The sequence below is a fragment of the Podarcis bocagei genome (genome assembly GCF_964188305.1).
Source record: "Podarcis bocagei genome assembly, chromosome: 13".
NCBI lineage: Eukaryota > Metazoa > Chordata > Lepidosauria > Squamata > Lacertidae > Podarcis > Podarcis bocagei.
Genome location: NC_138138.1, coordinates 42,437,575 through 42,457,766, shown reverse-complemented (window position 1 = coordinate 42,457,766; position 20,192 = coordinate 42,437,575). Strand labels below are relative to the sequence as shown.

At 47.3% G+C, this 20,192-nt stretch overlaps 1 protein-coding gene across 1 annotated transcript; it reads right to left on the bottom strand.

Moving 5' to 3' along the window:
• Positions 1-67: 67 nt before the first annotated feature.
• Positions 68-14,010, bottom strand: LOC308570867 (zinc-binding protein A33-like). Its single transcript, XM_081165905.1, has 7 exons — positions 13,727-14,010; positions 13,028-13,523; positions 10,621-10,716; positions 9,186-9,422; positions 6,695-6,717; positions 5,094-5,218; positions 68-1,926 (listed from the first exon to the last, which is right to left on the bottom strand). Exons 2-7 carry the CDS (start codon positions 13,493-13,495, stop codon positions 1,376-1,378), a joined length of 1,500 nt encoding a protein of 499 aa, XP_081022031.1. The 5' UTR covers positions 13,496-13,523; positions 13,727-14,010; the 3' UTR covers positions 68-1,375.
• Between the last annotated feature and the right edge of the window lie 6,182 nt (positions 14,011-20,192).

The window sequence follows — 20,192 nt, the reverse complement described above, 5'->3', positions numbered from 1 at the left end:
TTGGCAGAGAGTAAGCTAAGGAGACTAATCCTGGCTTTGCACAAACACACACACACACAGGGCTCACTGCGATTAACAGGAAACATTTTATTCCAATGGCAAAACGTTTCAACTTCTGCCTTCCTCTGCTGCTAAAATAAAAAATGAAATGATGCTGTTGTCAAGGTGGCAGTTTTGGAGATGTTCAGAAAGGCATCGTTTGCTGAAGCTACGGGATGTTGGTGCTGCCCTCTCCAGGCTGAGGTCATGTGGCTTTAATGTGTCCTGCATGTACATTTAGAACAGGCGTCCTCAACCTCGGCCCTCCAGATGTTTTGGGACTACAATTCCCATCATCCCTGACCACTGGTCCTGCTAGCTAGGGATCACGGGAGTTGTAGGCCAAAAACATCTGGAGGGCCAAGGTTGAGGAAGCCTGATGTAGAAGTTTCCCCCTCTTTGCTAAAGTAGGAGGATCAATCGGTGTCTCTAAATCTGACAGTCCGTGGTTCCCATTTCAGAACTGAAACGTTTAGCTTCTGGCTGCTCAACCTCTTCAGTCAAAATTGCAGATGTGCGGCTTCTAAAACATGTGCGTAGGTCAGCTGTCGTTTTACCTTGTCCAGAACTTCATCATTTACTTTCAGGTCTCTTTTCTGCCCTCCCTCCCTCCCTCCCTCCCTCGTCCTATATCACTATCCTTATCTGTGCCAATATTTCCTTCAAGGCAGTGCCCCACGTTCTGATACACCACAGAACAATGCAAGTTCCTATTATACCTTTATAATAATAATAATAATTTATTATTTATACCCCACCCATCTGGCTGGGTTTCCCCAGCCAATAATAATAATAATAATAATAATAATAATAATAATAATAATAATAATAATAATAATAATAATAATAATAGAGCAATAAAACATCAAACATTAAAAACTTCCCTAAACAGGACTGCCTTCAGATATCTTCTAAAAGTCCTTATTTCCTTGACATCTGATGGGAGGGCATTCCACTGGGCGGGCGCCACTACCGAGAAGGCCCTCTGCTTGGTTCCCTGTAACTTTGCTTCTCGAGTTAGGGAACCGCCAGAAGGCCCTCGGCGCTGGACCTCAGTGTCCAGGCTGGATGATAGGGGTGGAGACGCTCCTTCAGGTATACTGGACCAAGGCCGTTTAGGGCTTTAAAGGTCAGCACCAACACTTTGAATTGTGCTCATTCTTTCCTTGGGAAGCTCAGAGCAACTTTGCATGGGGCGCCAGTGGTTTCCTAGCCAGGCACCACCTGGTCCAAGCCAGGCACCACTCTAATCCAGCAACCCAACATAAATTAAGACCGTTTGCAAATCAAACAGGGTCCTGGCAGGGCTTGATGGGACTTCCAGGTACGGCCCTTGCTATGCCCGCGGGGACAGGAGGTGGAGGGCTTCACCGTTGAGCCCGTCCTTGTTGACTCCAGGGCTGAACATGGGGTAGAGGCGCTCGGAGAAGATGTCCGAAAAGGTGTAGATGTGGAGCATGGTGTCAGCATCGTAGAAGGAGACCTGCCCCGCTTCATAGTCCAGGTAGACCCCGACTTTCTGGGGCTTGTCCTTGAGGGACAGCAGCTTGGGGGGAGACTCAAGGGCCTTGTATTCACTACCGTTCCTCAGCCAGATGGCCCAGAATCCATTGCTGGGCTTGACTTTCACTTTGGCTTCCTTCCTGTTGACGGACTCCTTGGCCACGCCAATGTCCCAGCTGGTTTTATTCCTCACCTCTACTTCCCAGTAATGGCGTCCTGAGGTAAATCCCTGAGAGCCCAGCACACACACGCACTTGCTGAACCTCTCAGGCCCGTCAGGGACCTCGTCCTCAGGGTTGTCTTCCAGACGAACGCTATCAAGGTCCTTGGAGAGCACAAGGTTGGGGTGGTTGGTGGCAGGATCCAAGGTGATTTGACAGGGAGCTGTTGGGATACGACCGACGTAATGGTTACCGACACCTTACATTACATTCAGAAATGTTGGATGCAGGAGAGATCTACACTCAACAGACTGTCCATTTTTTACCTCAGAGGTGCCAAAAGGAGTTTCTGGGCCCAGCACACCGCATGTGCATCAGGCACGCCACCCTTCTCACACAAAGAGGACTTGTATCTCCGTATCCTTTGCTTCACATACAAATTCGTATTGTCTTTGGCAAGTAGGGTAGAGGGCCCAGTGATAAATCAGGGGCCACACACAACAAGACAGACAGCTACATCAGTCAAAATGCAGCGTTATAAATGTGTTATAACACTGTGACACTGGATGGGACTGTAGAGCTAAAATCGCAACTCAGTGATATTCTCAATTGTGAGCCTTACAATGGTTTCTCGCAGAGCGTTTTCACAGCGTGTTTTTTAATATGTGTAGATCTAGCCACAATGTCAACAGGAGAAACTTTTCCTGTAATTATAGTCCCAGTCTTTATAAGGCATAACCTGTTAAATTTCTGCCTGCCACATAGTGGTTAAAGCAGGCTTCCTCAACCTCGGCCCTCCAGATGTTTTGAGACTACAATTCCCTGACCACTGGACCCACTATCTAGGGATCATGGGAGTTATAGGCCAAAAACATCTGGAGGGCCGAGGTTGAGGAAGCCTGGGTTAAAGGCAATAATAATAATAATAATAATAATAATAATAATAATAATAATAATAATAATACCACCCTGCCCATCAGGCTGAGTTGCCCCAGACACTCCGGGTGGCTTCTGACACATATAAAAACATTTTAAAATGTCAAACTTTTTAAAAAGGTTTAAAGGGCTGCCTTCAGTTGTGTAGTTCTTTATTTCTTTATCTCCTCAGATAAAGCCTTGTTCTTCTCTGATGTCCACCCTAAACCACACAAAGAACTCAGGTTTCACGAGTTGCAACCCAGTTGTGTTAACTGGAGATCTTTCATCAGCTGGCATTTGGTACAAGGGCAGGCATGGCACTTCATAGAATCATAAAATTGGAAGGGACCCCAAGGATCATCTAGTCCAGCCCCCTGCAAGATAGGAATCTTTTGGGGCTCAAACCCACAATCCTGAAATTAAGGGTCTCATGCTCTACCAGCTCAGCTTTCCCAGTTTGCTTCAGATGGGGCATTGGTCAAAAGAAATGCAAGATTACACACACACACACACACACACACACACACACACACACACTTTTGGATAGATGGTGGCTAACAGACTGAGGTTGAATCCTGACAAGACAGAAGTACTGTTCCTGGGGGACAGGGGGTGGGTGGGTGTGGAGGACTCCCTGGTCCTGAACGGGGTAACTGAAGCCCACTGAAGGACCAGGTGTGCAGCCTGGAAGTCATTCTGGACTCACAGCTGTCCACGGAGGCACAGGTTGATTCTGTGTCCGGGGCAGCTGTCTACCAGCTCTATCTAGAATACAGGCTGACACCCTACCTACCCACAGACTGTCTCACCAGAGTGGTGCATGCTCTAGTTATCTCCTGCTTAGACTACTGCAATGCACTCTACGTGGGGCTACCTTTGAAGGTGACCCAGAAACTACAACTAATCCAGAACGTGGCAGCCAGACGGGTGACTGGGGATGGCCGCCAAGACCACATAACACCGGTCTTGAAAGACTTACATTTTCCAAGCACAATTCAGAGTGTTGGTGCTGATCTTTAAAGCCCTAAACGGCCTCGGCCCAGTATACCTGAAGGAGCATCTCCAACCCCATCATTCAGCCCGGACACAGAGGTCCTGCACTGAGTGCCTTCTGGCGGTTCCCTCACTGAGAGAACCGAAGTTACAGGGAACCAGGCAGAGGGCCTTCTCGGTGGTGGCACCCACCCTGTGGAATGCCCTCCCATCAGATGTTAAAGAAATAAACAACTATCTGACTTTTAGAAGACACCTGAAGGTAGCCCTGTTTAGGGAAGTTTTTAATATTTGGTGAATTATTGTATTTTAATCTTTTGTTGGGAGCCTCCAAGAGTGGCTGGGGAAACCCAGCCAGATGGGCGGGGTATAAATAATAAATTGTTGTTATTGTTTGTCCTCACAACCTTGTGAGGTACGTTATGCTCAGAAACAGAGCCTGGCTGAAGTCTGCGTAGTATATTTCGGGGCCAAATATAAATTTGAAGCTGGGCATCCCTGGTCCCAATCCAATACCAAAGCTAACCTTCCCCAGCTGGTGCTCTCCGGACAGTGTTGATCTACATCTCCCATCATCCCTGACCTTTGACCATTCTACCTGGGGTTGATGGGACTTGTAGTCAAAAAAGTCTAGGGGCACCAGCTTGGGGAGGGGCTGCTCTAGTTACTATGCCACACTGGCTCCTCTGCATGAAACAACATTTGAACTAAGACACTGAGGTCCAGCGCCGAGGGCCTTCTGGCAGTTCCCTCACTGCAAGAAGGAGGTTACAGGGAACCAGGCAGAGGGCCTTCTCGGTAGTGGCGCCCTGTGGAACACCCTTCCAATAGATGTCAAGGCAATAAGCAACTTACTTCTAAAAGACATCTGAAGGCAGCCCTGTTTAGGGGAGTTTTTAATGTTTAGTGCTGTATTGTGTTTTTAATACAGTGGTGCCTCGCAAGACGAAAAGAATCCGTTCTGTGATTCTCTTCGTCTAGCGGTTTTTTCGTCTTGCGAAGCAAGCCCATTGACGGATTAGCGGATTAGCGCTATTAGCGGCTTTTAGCGGCTTTTAGCGGTTTATTGGCTTATCGGATCAGCTGATATGCGGCTTAGCAGCTTAGAAAAAGGGGGGGGAACCCGCAGGAACTCGCAAGACATTTTTGTCTTGCGAAGCAAGCCCATAGGAGATTCATTTTGCGAAGCACCTCCAAAACGGAAAACTCTTTCGTCTAGCGAGTTTTCCGTCTTGCAAGGCATTCGTCTTGCGGGGCACCACTGTATTTGGTTGGGAGACGCCCAGAGTGGCTGGGGAAACCCAGCCAGATGGGTGGGGTATAAATAAATTATTATTATTATTATTATTATTATTATTATTATTATTATTATTATAGCAGAGCAGCTCTGGCCTCAAGTGGCAGATTTTGCCACAGCATCACAGAAACAGTTTATGCCAAGCTGTTGTGGCAATAAAGCCTCATCGCTCCAATACTTACAAGGTCTCAGAGCTGGCAGCATCTCCTTCCACACCATGTACTGAATAGGGCCCTTAAACTGGCCCAGGCTGAACTCACGGGCGACCACAGGCAGTGTGGATCCTTTGTCATCACTAGGACAATATCTGCAAGAACAGGAAAAAGATCGTATAAAGTAGACTCCATGATTATGAGTGTCACAAGCTGCTCTTTATCTCCACCTAGTGGCCATATCTGAAAGTGCTGCTCTTTGCACTAATGCTCATTTAGCTCCTAAATAAGAGTCATACTACATTATTCAAACACGGGAGCAGTGGCGTAGCGTGGGTTGTCAGCACCCGGGGCAAGGCAAGTAATTTGCGCCCCCTAACCCGTGGATTTTGCGCCCCCTAACCCGTGGAGCGCGGGCCCCCAGATGTTGCGCCCGGTGTGGCCGGCCCAGCCTGCACCCCCCACGCTACGCCACTGTAGCGCAGAACACCATCCCTAATCCTGCAACTGCAAAAAGTTCTGCAACACAGCACAACAGACCGTGCAAAAGGATCGTTGTTGATGCTTCTATTAAAAAAATGTAAACAACAGCCATCTTTATTTACACTATGAGCTAACTGTCTGAGATGGGTAAAATCAATCCCAAAGGGCCCTTACAAACAGTAGATTATGCTACATTTTCCTTGTTTAAATCCACAATGTTTTGGTTTTTTTAAATGCACTCTACCTCCCCACCCTTATACCCTTTCCACCCAAGACGTACACCTGATGCCTTTGTCACACATTACATGCACCCAACCCCTTCCCTGCAGTCAGCTAGATTTCCCTCGCAATAAACGTGGGTGGGTAGGTACCGGAGAAGGGAAACCTGAAAAGAGGAAGTGGCTGCTTTCCTGCATTCTGCCTCAGGGTCTTACTGCCCACCCTGCTCTGTTTCGTTGCTGTGTTTGCTCAAACGGAACAAAGAGCAGGGAAAGCCCCTCCCCTCCAGGCAGAGAGAGAGAGAGAGAGGCGCCCTCCACGAGTTGTCGAGCTTGGGCAACGGCTGCGCCGCCGACGGCGAGGCGCTAAGGCGCCGGCTCCCCAGGCTGCAGCGCTTGGCCAGGCGCTGCGCTTGCATGCCTGGCCGCGCCCAGCTCGCCTCAGCGCAGCGGAAAACAGAAGCAGTGGCGGAGACGACGACCCCCCACCCCAACCAAGCCTCGATTGCTTGTCCCTTCCCTCTGGACTCGCGCCCCCCCAGGTGTTGCGCCCGGTGTGGCTGGCACCCCTGGCACCCCCCACGCTACGCCACTGCACGGGAGTAGTTGCTAGTGTGGATTAATCAATGCAAAAGGCACTGGTGTTATATTCCTGATCTAGCAGGGAATGAGCTCTAGTTGTGGATCACAGATCATGAGCAGAAAACAAACAGCAGACAGAGAAAGCGAGAAGCAGAGTTTTTTTAAAAATCGTTTTTAGAAGTGATGGGGAGAGGCAGAAGATCCAGGAGCCACAAAAGACCCTGGCCCACCCTCTAGCAATATTGCTGGCACAGCTCCAGTTGCATCCCCAGATGAAGTCAAGTAAATGCATGTTTGTTGAGAGGGTTGAGAACAGAAGCAGGAGGTTCAGTCATACGGTCTACTCACTTTTCTGTGAAGGCTTTGATGTCCTGCAAAAAAGAAAAGGGAAATCTTAGAGATGTTCTGACCATTTAGAATATAGTTTTGTGGATATCACAGAAGCTGCTTGAAACAGGACATCTTAAATTATTTTTCATCACCCTTATGGGTTTCCTACCTTCCTCCTACAGAAGCCCCGAGTGTCATGCAGCCATCACAAATGACAATCACGATAACACCCATAGCTAAAATAGTAGCTAAAACCTATATCAAAACTCAAAAGTGGCACCATAAATACGGTAATACTTAAGCTAATGGACTCCTCACTGCATCTATGTACCAAAGGTTTGAATGAATGACTAAATGCATCTTCAAGTGACGCTTAACAGTTGTTAGCGATGAGGACAGCCAACTTTCCCCCGGGCTGGGAGTTCCATGAGCGGGACAGCCACCACCAAGCAGGCCCTGCCTCATGACACCATCCCACAGGCCATACCTCTCGACAGGACCATGGGCTGGGCCCCCCATGACGGTCACAGAAAATGGGCCAGCCCATATGGAGAGAGGCCATCTTGGACCCCAAGCCATCGTAAAACTGGCTGTAATATCTCAGCCAAGGTCTAAAGAAGGGTGGGGAACCCCAGGCCTCAGGGGCAAGGGGCCAAAAGTAGTTCTCCAAGCTTTTTTTGGGTGTGAAACCAGCTGTACAAAGGCAAAGATTCATATTTGTTGCTCCGCCCACTTTTGCCCCCTGGCCACGCCCACGAGAAGGAAATGCAGTCCTTGATCAGAAAAAGGTGATCCACCCTTGGGTCTAACGGAAGCTAGCAATGCAATTGCCTGTCACACGAGGCTTCTCATGACCTCATCCAAAACGATGACAGGATTTGTGTGCTGCATCCGGATTATATAAATTGAGGCAGTCATGGTGACTTTCTGTAGCCTAGGGCTTCCTCAGCAAAGGAAACCGTCTTGATGACTTCAGTGGCGGAGCTGGTTTATTCCATAGGGGTTCCTTCGCCTACATTCAAAGCTTTTAAAAATTACATCAGCTGAACCTCTCTTTCTTTTCAGCAACCCAGTGCTCTGGTGGTTTACAGCTTGTTATGGAACTTTAACTCAGGTAGGTTCATCTGGTGCCTTCATTATACATCTTTAGGCAGCAGGCAAAAATGTTCCTCTTCACAAAGGCCTTCAGCTGATTAAAATTATACAGCCTTTAAAATGGGGGGGGGGGAGGTTGTTTTGTTTTAAGTTTTTAATTTGTGCTTTTATTCTGAATTTCTATCTTGTGAAACGCCCCAAGGTGAAGGGCGGTGTATAAATTTAGTAATTAATCCCACCCTCTCTAAAAGGGTTTGCAGTTCTTCCAAACTTCGCATCACTGGCAGCATAGTCACCATTTCTGGGCGATCATGGGTGCCAAGGCACGCACAAATTTGGGTGCCTGGCTGGGCAACTAATAATTATTTTTTTATATTTATATTTTATTTTAATTTAATTTAATTTCCCTGCCCATCTGGCTGGTTTCCCCACCACTCTGGGCAGCTCCCAATAGAATATGAACAATAATAACAACAACAAAGCCATAGAACTTCAAACATTAAAAGCTTCCCTAAGCAGGGCTGCCTTCGGATGTCTTCTAAAAGTCAAATAGTTGTTTAATCCCTTGACATCTGATGGGAGGGCGTTCCACAGGGCGGGCACAACTACCAAGAAGATGTGGTGGCGGGGCATTCAGTCGGGCCCTTCCGCTGTGACAGGGGGCTCCATTGGGCCCTTCTGCTTTGGCGCCAACATATGACATCACAAATCATGCATCATGCATGTGACATCATGCGTGTGACATCACACACACGTGCCAAGCACCCACAATGCTGGGTGGAACTCGGCGCGCCTGATGGGCAGATTTCATGGGCTCCACTTTCCACCTCTTAATACGCATCCTTTGCAGGTGACAGTCCCCCTACGTCCCCTTTCTACACAGGTACAGATTTGTCATACCTTCTGCTCGATCATAAAAAGCAAAGAGACACAAGCATATTTCATTTACGTGATTTGTGCAGGATCTCAAGTACCTCTGGGAGACCATAAAAAGGTAAAGGGACCCCTGACCATTAGGTCCAGTCGTGGCCGACTCTGGGGTTGCGGCGCTCATCTCGCTTTATTGGCCGAGGGAGCCGGCGTACAGCTTCCGGGTCATGTGGCCAGCATGACTAAGCCGCTTCTGGTGAACCAGAGCAGCGCACGGAAATGCCATTTACCTTCTCGCCAGAGCAGTACCTATTTATCTACTTGCACTTGGACCTGCTTTCGAACTGCTAGGTTGGCAGGAGCAGGGACTGAGCAATGGGAGCTCACCCCGTCGCGGGGATTCGAACTGCCGACCTTCTGATTGGCAAGTCCTAGGCTCTGTGGTTTAATCCACAGCACCACCCGCCTCCCTTTTGGGAGACCATACCTGCCTGCAATCTAGAAATGATGCCCTCCCTGTAGATTTGTTCAGAGACACACTGACCTTCAGGAAGGCTTCGGGGTCCAGCTGCTCCTCCAGCCGTGCCTGGATCTTGGCCACTTGTTCCTCAGCCGCGCGGACTTGCTCCTGCCCGTTGCGCTGGTTCCTTTCCAGCTCGCTGAGAAGGAGCTCTTCCTCACGCCGGATCTCCCTCCTCATCGCTGCCTCCTTCTCCTGGAGCCACTGGTGGAGCTCGGTGAACTGGGCCGAGAGGTGCTGCTCCAGGCGGAGGCGTTGGGCCTTAAAAAGGAACAGCAATGGTGGGGAAAGGAGGATGTGTGAGCGATGGACACCGGCTCTGTTCTGGCAGCCCCAGTGTGCTTAGAGAAAAGGGACTGTTTGAGGAAGCCAGCAGCCCAGTGTTACCCTCCCAGACTGAACTGGCTGTTTTTTCCTTCATTTAGACGTAGCAGCAACGTTACATGCATTTTTAAATGATTATTTTTTATTATTATTATTATTATTATTATTATTATTATTATTATTATTTATTACTTATACTGAGATCCAGCGCCGAGGGCCTTCTGGCAGTTCCCTCATTGCAAGAAGTGAGGTTACAGGGAACCAGACAGAGGGCCTTCTTGGTAGTGGCGCCCACCCTGTGGAACACCCTCCCTTCAGATGTGAAGGAAATAAGCAGCTATTTTATCTTTAAAAGACATCTGAAGGCAGCCCTGTTTAGGGAAGTTTTTAATATTTAATGCTGTATTGTTTTTAACACTTGATTGGAAGCCGCCTAGAGTGGCTGGGGAAACTCAGCCAGATGGGTGGGGTATAAATAATAAATTTATTATCATTATCATTATTATACCCCACTCATCTGGCCAGGCCTCCCCAGCCACTCTGGGGGGCTCCCAACAAAATTTCAAAAACACAATAAAACATCAGTCATTAAAAACTTCCCAATACAGGGCTGCCTTCAGATATCGTTTAAAAGTCAATATAGTTGTTTTTTTCTTTGTCATCTGATGGGAGGGCATTCCACAGGGCGGGTGCCACTACCAAGAAGGCCCTCTGCCTGGTTCCCTGTAACCTCGCTTCTCGCAGTGAAGGAACTGCCAGAAGGCCCTCAATGCTGGACCTCAGCATCCGGGCTGAATGATGGGGGTGGAGATGCTCCTTCAGAAGAATATTTTATTCTTTTTTTCCATATAGGAAATTGTTACTCAACAATTATATTCCAATTCAACAAAACTAGTGACTTCCCGCTCACCTGACGTCGATGTTTATAACACAAATTACATGCAATTGCACTTTAAGGTTCCATTTTATCTAATGTCATCCTCTCGGACATGTTTCTTAATAGATTCTGCTGTTTTCTTACACTTCAAACCAAGCATTAAATGCACATTAAAAAGCAAAAGTGTGTGTGCTGAAAGTAACATGCTGCTTGGCTCCATGAAACAAGGGCGGAAGCATCAAAGAGGCTTGGACTCACAGAGATTTCCGGAAATTTCTGGGCACTCTGCTCTTGCAGTGATTTCGCCGCTTGGGCTCTGGATTCCAGCACTGCCTGAGCAGCTGTTAGGACCTCCTGCATGGAAACAGACATGGCAAAGAATGAACACAAAAGGGCAATGAGAATACATTGGCAACTGCTGCTCATGTAGGGTTGCCACTAGCCACAGCGATTAATAATAATAATAATAATAATAATAATAATAATAATAATAATAATAGCCTGGTTAGGGGGGTTTGTTTTATTTTTTGCTTTATTGAAATTGGGGGGGAAGTTTCTGGAAAACCAAAAGGCAACGTTAGCCCACTTTACCTGCCATTAGAGGAGACATAAACTTTATGCTGGGCTCCACCTCTCAAATAAACACACCCAGTTTGTTGTTATTAATAGGGCATGGCTTTCTACCTGGCAATATTTCAAAAAGTGAAAGAGGTTTTGTTTGTTTGTTTTGTTTTTGGCCAATGTTTCGAGCTTTAATTTTAATGCAATTCGCCAAAATCTACACTGCCGACATGGGCTGCCATACGCCAGGGTTTTTCCCAGACAATTCAGCGATTTCCACCCGGATGCTGCTTACAAATCTTTGTCCGGGAGATTCCAGACGTACGGCAACACTAAATTAGAAGTGGTTTGAGCAACATGAACGACACCCTCTTCAAAATAAATTGCCTGCAATCCTTTCTTTTCCCACATCCCTTTCCAAATTTGGCATGTTCCTTTTCACCAGACGCTGCCATTTTTTGAGTTAAGCCTGGATTAGCAGCTTGTATTTATTAAACTGCGTGTTTAACGAAGTCATCACCCTGAGTTACAGCTGCCCAGCACATAGCGAAGTCTCACTTGATTTTCATGGCTCTACAAGTGATCAACGCTTGCAACAGCTTGAGCAAGAAGGCAATGCACACCCCAGAGGTGCCAGGGCTCAGAGTTAATGCAAACCAGCTCACCAACCAAGAAAGTCAGGGAAGCAGTCCAAAGAGTGGCAAGGTACCTGAGAGGCCCTGCAGACCTGAAACTGAAGGGATCCACTGGGTGAAACGCAGCTGACTCTAGGAAATCACAGCTAGGGGAGATGTCTGGAAACATACAGCTAAAGCGGCTTTGAGATGATCATGTGCAACTCTGAATCACATCTAGGAAAGACTGTTTGCCTAGAGTTGCGAAACTGAGCTCAAGGCTCAAGCAACAGGCATCCTTTTTTCCCCTCAAAAATGAGTAATGGTCAGGTGATGTGTGAGCCATTCTTCCACTCTGAGACCCACAGGTATCATAGGTATCATAGAATAAATTGCACATTCAGATTAATCATGGGGAACAGCCCCACAGAGATTGCAACACATCAGACCAAAAGGTAAGGAACTCATTGCTTAAAAGCTTCATGAAGCTTCTTCTTTCTTTCTTTTAAACTCCCCACACATATTAAGCTAATATATAAGAGACCTGAAGGCCAGCTGTTTCCTATCTATGTTGTGTACCACCCTGAAATCTATGGACGAAGGGTGGTATACATATTTAATAATATGCTTCTTGGGTTTTGATTTGTTTTTCACAGTAAGGAATCTAAACATGCAGCCTCTGCCTCCATTCTGAAATAGGGCAGTCCGGAGAGGGCTTTACTACATTACGATGCTGAACGTGCCAGGTAACGATCGCGTCCAGTTGCAAACATTATGAGAAAACAAGGGATTTGATGAAAAATCCTCTACTGTTTCTACAAGCAGGGGCCAGGTAAGTAACATCTGGAGAACGTGCTTTGTTGAGCTGCAAAAATTAAGCTATAACGTCCGAAGAAGCAGAATTCTGGTTGCATTGACTGACGCCGAAAACTGGACGGTCCTAAGAAGTGCGAGTTGCGAAGTGGCATGGCACCCCCTAGGGGCGCAACGGGCTTACTGCAGCCAGCAACAACAGACGGTTGTGCAACAGGGTAGAAGCTTGGAGCAGAAATCCCAGGTCCCGCTCAGTGGAATAAACAGAAGCACCACAGCCACCCAGTTCAGCCCTGCTGTCTTGCCATTTTTTGGAAGACAGTTAAGTAATAGGCATCATTGCCTAAAAGCAGAGGAGTGTCAGATCCAGCCCATTCCCCCCCCCCTTTTAAACCCCAAGATCTCCCAAAGACTCACAGTTAAATAAAAGCCTAGGCTGGGGGTTTGGAAGCTAGGGATTTGTTTTCAGGCTCAGTAACTGAACCCAGTCCACAGTTCTTCCACATTTGAGTATTCAAAGGCAGCTGGAGGGCACTAGGATGGGGGAAGTCTGATCCGCCCTGGATGCTTTATCTGAGATTTCTGCATTGCAGGGGGTTGGACTAGATGACCCTTGGAACCCAACTCTAGGATTCTACGATCTAGCACTATAGGATGCTTGAGCGCCGCCTACCGACCTTGTAGCGCTCCACAGCCCCGTCCAAAGGGATGCACTGGTGCCCCCAGTGATCCGGCTGCAGCGCCCTCGCCAGGCAGCCGTCGTCGGCGCAGAAGAGCAGCTCTCCCTGCACTTCGTCGTCCAGCAGCCCGTCGGGTTCGGCGTCTTCGTCGCTCGCCCGGGCGGACAGAGTCTCCAGGGTCTTCCGCGCCAGCTGGCCCAGGACGCGGTTGGCCGTGAATTTCCCCCCCGGGATCTCCCGGCGGCACTCCGGGCACGTGGGCAGAGGCGCGTCCTCCCCGTCGCTGCTGCTACTGCTGCTGCTGCTGCCGCCGCCTCCGCCGGGCACCTCTGCCCAGTAGCGGGCGATGCAAGGCTGGCAATAGTTGTGCCCGCATTCCAGCATCACGGGGTCCCGGAAGAGCTCCAGGCAGATGGAGCAGATCAGGTCCTCGGCAAAGTGCTCCACTCCCGTCGGGGCCGCCATGGGGATCTCAGGCCTTTCCTACACAGCCCTGGAAAATGTATTTATCTTTCTCTCTCCTTGCTTTCCTGTTTTAAAGTTATTTTCTTCTACTGTGTGTAGGACACCGCCGCCACCCTCCTCCTCCTTTTCTTCTGACTTTTCTATTTTTCAATTCTCCCCTTTTTAGCTATTTGCTCTTTACCGTATGCGCAGCACTGTTATTCCTATATAAAAAAAAAGGCTAGAAATTACCTTTTTCTACTTCCTTCCTTCCTTCCTTCCTTCCTTCCTTCCTTCCTTCCTTCCTTCCCTTTCTCTTTCTCTCTCGTCTTTTTTCTATTCCACTCGGTTCCTTCGTCGGATTTCTCCTGATTCTCCTCGCTTCCACCCCGTCGTCTACTCTCGCCTCTCTCTTTCACAGACGGTACGTGAATCAGTACAGATTTCTGGGCGATTCTTAAAACGGTTTAAAGGTCTTCCACTCCGCCCGACGTCCTGATTTGCCGCCTCTGTCGTTTCTTCGACCCCCGTCTTTAAAATCTCTCTCCTTTGGGTCAAGGAGCCGCCCCGCCACTCCTTCCTTGCGCCCGCCCCTTCGGTGCCAACATCCAGATGCATCACAGCCGCGCCAAGCGAGGGATTCCCCGCCCGCCGCGCCCCAGGAAACATCTGGAGGCCGGAGGGCATCAAACCGGTTCCAGGTGAGAGAGAAAGCCTCCGGACTAGAATCATTGAGCTGGAAGGCACCACGAGGGTCATCTATTCCCCTGTAATGCCAGAATCTTTTTGCCCAGCGTGGGGCTCGAACCCATGAACCTAAGATTAAGAGTCTCATGCTCTATAAACTGAGCTCTCTTGTTGAACAACCTCAAACTTGTTGGTACCCTCTGAGAGCAGGGCAGTGAACATGCTGCTTTCGGCTCTCTGTATACCTGAAGGAGCATCTCCACCCCCATCATCCAGCCCAGACACTGAGATCCAGCGCCAAGGGTCTTCTGGCGGTTCCCTCCCTGCGAGAACTAAAGCTACAGGGAACCAGGCAGAGGGCCTTTTTGGTAGTGGCGCCCTCCCTGTGGAACGCCCTCCTGTCAGATGTCAAGGAAATAAACAACTGTCTGACTTTTAGAAGACACCTGAGGGCAGTCCTGTATTGGGAAGTTTTTTTTAAAAAAAAAATATTAAGCAATTTCAACATAACAACAAACCATATAATCACATACAATTTCCCCCTCCCCCCCTTCCATCCCTCCCCCCCCAACAGGGACTTCCCTCAGCTCCTCTCTCTGATTTCTCTGCACATATTATTCTCTGCATGTTATAAAATTATACTTATCCTTGCCTTATCTATCTATCATGTTATCAACCAATAAATTTGTGTATGTTTATTCAAAACCTGCCAAGGAGTCTAATTCATTTTGCTGTCTCTTTAACTAATTTGTTAAAAGTTCCCATTCTTCCTTAAAGTCACAGTGGTCCTTATCCCACAGTTTGTATGTCAATTTAGCCAACTGCATACCTCATCAATTTATCTTGCCATTGTTCTTTCGTTGGGATTTTCTCATTCTTCTGTATTGGGAAGTTTTTAATGTTTGATGTTTTATTCTGTTTAATATTCTGTTGGGAGCTTCCGAGAGTGGGCGGGGTATAAATAATAAAGTATATTATTATTATTATTGTTATTATCATCATCATCATCATCATCATCATCTGGGAAGAGGCAGGGTCATATGAGGAAGAGGAGACAGTGGGGAAAGAAATAGGGAGTCTGGTGGGTTGGAGAGAAAACAGAAAGGTATTCAGTCTTTGCCTCTAGCACCAGGGCAGATTGGGTCTCCAGGTGTTTTTGGACTACAAACTCCCATCCCTAGCTAGCAGGACCAGTGGTCAGGGGTGAGGCACACATTCCCTTATAATGTACTAAGTAAATTTCCCAACTTGAATTTGTATCAGAGATTTAGTATTTTTATTATTATCAGCAGCCCGATTGACAATAGCCCAGTACTGGAAACAACCTGCAGTTTTATAAGAGTATATAAAGAAGATGAATAAATGAGCAAAATAGGTTAATTTGGATATGCAGAAGATATTAAAAAAATAAATTCAAGGAACCACAGAAAGAGGGGAAAGGAAATCTAGTTTTGAAATGTCAAAATGATTGTAAAATTAATGAAGTGTATAAAATTAGTGAAATGTATAAACTTGAAAACAACCTACAGAAATCCCCATTGAAATCTGGGTAAATAATATTTGGAATATGGCTCTATCAAGATGCCTTACTTGCCACAGAAGGGTAATTTAAAGGCACTTCAAGAATAGACTCTTTTGGCAAGACTTGGCTTCCATTCTTTTCCTTTATAAATGAGACAGAAGATGCTTTTATTCCACCGACAACACAGGAATCTCTGCGGAGAGGATACTTGAATTGATAATGCATAAATAAACACCTTGCTTGTCTACTGCATATTAAACTTAATGTACCACCGGACAAGTTACTGTGGCTATATGTTGTTCTTGTACAGGTATTTACACAAAAACCCATAAAAATTATTTGGAGGAGGAATAAAAGCATATTTGAACAACATTCCTCTTTGTTCAAGCTCTTTGTCACAGAAGTTTCGGGACAAAGTATGGTCATCTTTGGAGTCTGTGAGACTGAAGTCTGGAATACTAGTTTTAGATACCAACTTCGCGGCAATTCTAGGCCTGACTGAATGTTTAGCTATATGCTCCCCATACCCTAGAGATCCAGAATTAGTGTAAAAAAAAACACCATTTTTTAATTATCTGGAAAGAACAGAGTAGTGGAGATAATGGTGTCAACCCTAATTCTAGGCAAGAAAAAAAATATACTCTGGCTTTAAATTTTCAAATGACTCATCATGCCTCACCCCAGAGTGGGAGGACTCTGTTATGAATGCCGCACGCTTCACATCTCTTTTATGGCTGAGGGTATATTGCTAATCCTCTCTGGCATTACAGATTTTGAAAGGTTCCATTCATCTAAAGACAAACATTAGTCATTCAGCCCCACAGGAAGTGGAGCAAAGGACTCTCTATCTCTGTGCGGTGCTGACTCAACCCATTCTCTCCCCCCATGACCCAGGACAGCAGAAAGAGAAGTCCAGTGTGTTACAGCAGATGGAAGAGTCGCCAAATGACTCCACTTCACCACCTCCTGCCCCATATTCCTCACTTCAGTTGTGCAATATCTGGCACTCCCCAAATGGCAGTTGGGTAACTGTTCACGTGCTCCTTGGAAAAACATAACATTATCGTCTGCAAGGTGGAGCCCTTGAAGGACAAATCAACCCACTCATATGGACAAGCTGGAACGTGTGCAGAGGAGGGCGACCAAGACGATCAAGGGTCTGGAAGCCTAGCCTTAGTATGAGGAACGGTTGAGGGAGCTGGGCCTGTTTAGCCTGGAAAAAAGGAGAGTTGAGAGGAGATACAATAGCCATCTTCAAATATCTCAAGAACTGTCACATGGAAGATGGAGCAAGCTTGCTTTCTCCTGCTCTGGAGGCTAGGACTCGAACCAATGGCTTCAAGTTGCAAGAAGAAGAAGAAGAAGAAGAAGAAGAAGAAGAAGAAGAAGAAGAAGAAGAAGAAGAAGAAGAAGAAGAAGAATTTGGATTTGATATCCCGCGTTATCACTACCCTAAGAAGTCTCAAAGCGGTTAACAATCTTCTTTCCCTTCCTCCCCCACAACAAACACTCTGTGAGGTGAGTGAGGCTGAGAAACTTCAGAGAAGTGTGACTAGCCCAAGGTCACCCAGCAGCTGCATGTGGAGGAGCGGGGATGCGAACCCGGTTCACCAGATTATGAGTCCACCGCACTTAACCACTACACCACACTGAATAAACTTCAGGAAGAACTTTCTGTCGGTAAGAGCTGTTTGACAGTAGAACAGACTCCTATGAGACGTGGTGGACTTTCCTTCCTTGGAGGTTTTTGAACACCTGTCATGTATGATCTAGTTGAGATTCTTGTGGGGTGGAGACTTCATGTTGCTTTTCGGATGAACCCACTAGTTTCTCTTGAAAGGATCTGGACAGCAAAAGCCTGGTGGGAACAGGAAGGCAAGACCCAAAATACCAGCAAAGGATTTAATCTCTGTTGATGGCTGGGTCATGAGCGTTAACTATAATTTTCACAGGGGTTCTGGCAGAACCAAGCAATCTGGTTCTCATTATTGCAAATAAATATATTTTCCCGCACCAGTAGAGTAATAAGAAAGTCCTGGCTAAATAAATCACTTGAAGTTACATTAAGCTACTAAGAACATGGATTTATCATTGTTCCTCTCCACCCCCCGCCCCACCCCCCAAATAAATCCCAGTACATTTTTCCCCATTTGCTTCTCAAGAAAAGGTGAGAGTGCCCACAGCGATGGCTGGTGCCCATTGGGGCTGGTAGGGTGGAATGCAGGGATGCCAACTGTAAGTGCAGCCAAAGCCAATGAGAGGTGGAGCCAACCACTTTTCACCCCACACTCCTCCCTGTTGAGTTGGGGGGGGCAGTGCCTCATATACCCTCAAGGACCAGCCATGTGGGGCTCATCTTGAGCTATGTCCAGTCTCTACCCCTCAATATCTGCCACCTGAGGCAGCCGCCGTCTCTCTGCCTAATGTTAGGGCCGGCCCCGACTGCAGAGCATCAAAGTAGCAGTGCCCCACAACAGACTAGATGTGTTTCAAGGAAGGACCAAGACTTGAAGGTGGTCAAGAAAACCTGTATCAGAGGGTGGTGGCATGGAGAAAAATCCTGAGCCTCAAAAACAACGTCCTGCACCAAAGCTGTTTTTGGTTTATATTTGGGAAGAACAGGTTTACAGGTTCCTCTGCTTCTTGTCTTCCACACCCCAGATCTCTTTCCGCTGTGAAGAATTACCTCCTTTTCACAGCACCTGAGATTGAATGAGCACTCATACAAGCAGCATATTGCTGGCGTGTTAAGATGAGCCACACACAAGACAAAGCAGGTTTTTCCTGCCTGTTTTATCTTTCTGTCTACCCTGCCTCCTGGCACACTGAGTTTGAACACGAATCCAAACTGATGGATTCCTTGTAATTTGGCAAGTTAATCAAAGGCTTCCTAGATCCATTTCCTGCCGTGTTAATCAAAGTATTGTCATCACATTTATTAACTAGCCTTCACCAGAAAGTGCCACAGCAGGTTACAAATTGGAATTAAAAATTAAGCACAGCTGAAACAGATTGCTGTCACAGGAATTGGGTGGGTCTTGAAAACACACATCTCAGATGCCAGAGAGATGCCTCTTCAGCACAGGCCAAAAGATGTGTGGGGAAGAAGCCAGATACACCTTTGTAGGGAAAGAATTCCACAGAAAATGTCTTCTCCTGGTCCATTCCCACCCCTCTGCTGATCTTAACACCTGGGAGGGTAAGGAAGGGACCAGTCTTTTAAGATATTTCAGGACTCCCATTTCAGAATCCGATTGCATTTCAAACATGTCATTTTCACTTGCGATCTTTTTGGCATTTAGGGCTGCACAACTGAGGGCTTATGCCTGGGTTTCTGAGAAGGCAGAATTTTGCTGTATTGGTGGGGGGAAAGCACGAGAGTTTAAAGATGTCAGTCCCAATGGAGCTCAGGTGAGAAGACCTGGCGAAGCCACCAGCCGCTCTGCGCTTTCGTCATCCCCGTTTGCAGAATAGGAACATTTTAAAAGTCTGACTTCAGGCCTATAAACTTTGCACCATTTCCGCCATATGCATCCCTCCCAAAGGGGCTTGTCCACACAGGTCTCCAGTTTCAGTAAAACAGCAGCTGTCACATTTAGGCCTCATTGAGCTCAGGTGAGATTTTTCCCAGCTCCACCTGGGCTGGTGAGGCATCTCCCTGCTGATATGCAAAAATTTCCACCCACCTATAATCTACGCAGCTGGTAGATTGATGTGAACTGTTTTGATCCTCCCCTGTTGCTAGGTTCCTACACTGCAGTAACCAACCACAGCCAGTGCTGGCTTCTGAATCAAAATATAGGTCGATCGTTGCCATGCCAGGCTGAAGGCAGTCCGTGCCGGTAAAAGGAGCACCAGGGAAGACTTCAATAGCCATGTTGTCTTGTCACAGAGACTATAGGCTAGAACAGAGGGGGGTGGTTGTAGCCCTCCAGATACTGATGGACTACAATTCCCATCATTCCTGATCACAGGCTATGTTGGCTGATGCTCATGGGAGCTGGAGTCCAGTAACAGCTGGAAGGTCACAGGTTCCCCATCCCTGGGCTTGACTGGGAATGTTTACTAAGGAGCCAAGAAAGCATTTAGTCAGTGCATGGATTTCTGCTTGTGGATTAGATGAGCCTTTGGGTCGCCCCTTCCAGCTCTAGGATCCTATAATAGGATTTTCCCACCACTCCCTTCCCTCGCAAGTCCCCTAAATCTAGCGTGGGGATTTCTTCAACCCCCTGCAGAGCAGATCTGGGTACAGAAAAATTGTGCAAGCAGGAATCCTTGCGTAGATGGGATGCTTACGTAGAGATGCACTGAATACGAGCCTAAATGCTCAGTTTAGGCAACAGGGGGAACTATGGTGCAAAGCATGCAAGCCCACATGGGGGGCATGATGCCTCTGAAAACCAGTTGCTGGGAATCAGAACTGGGGAGAGCTGGTGTTGCGCTCAGGTCCTGTTACAACCATCTGGCTGGCCCCTGTGAGAACAGGCATCAGCTGGATAGCACCATTGG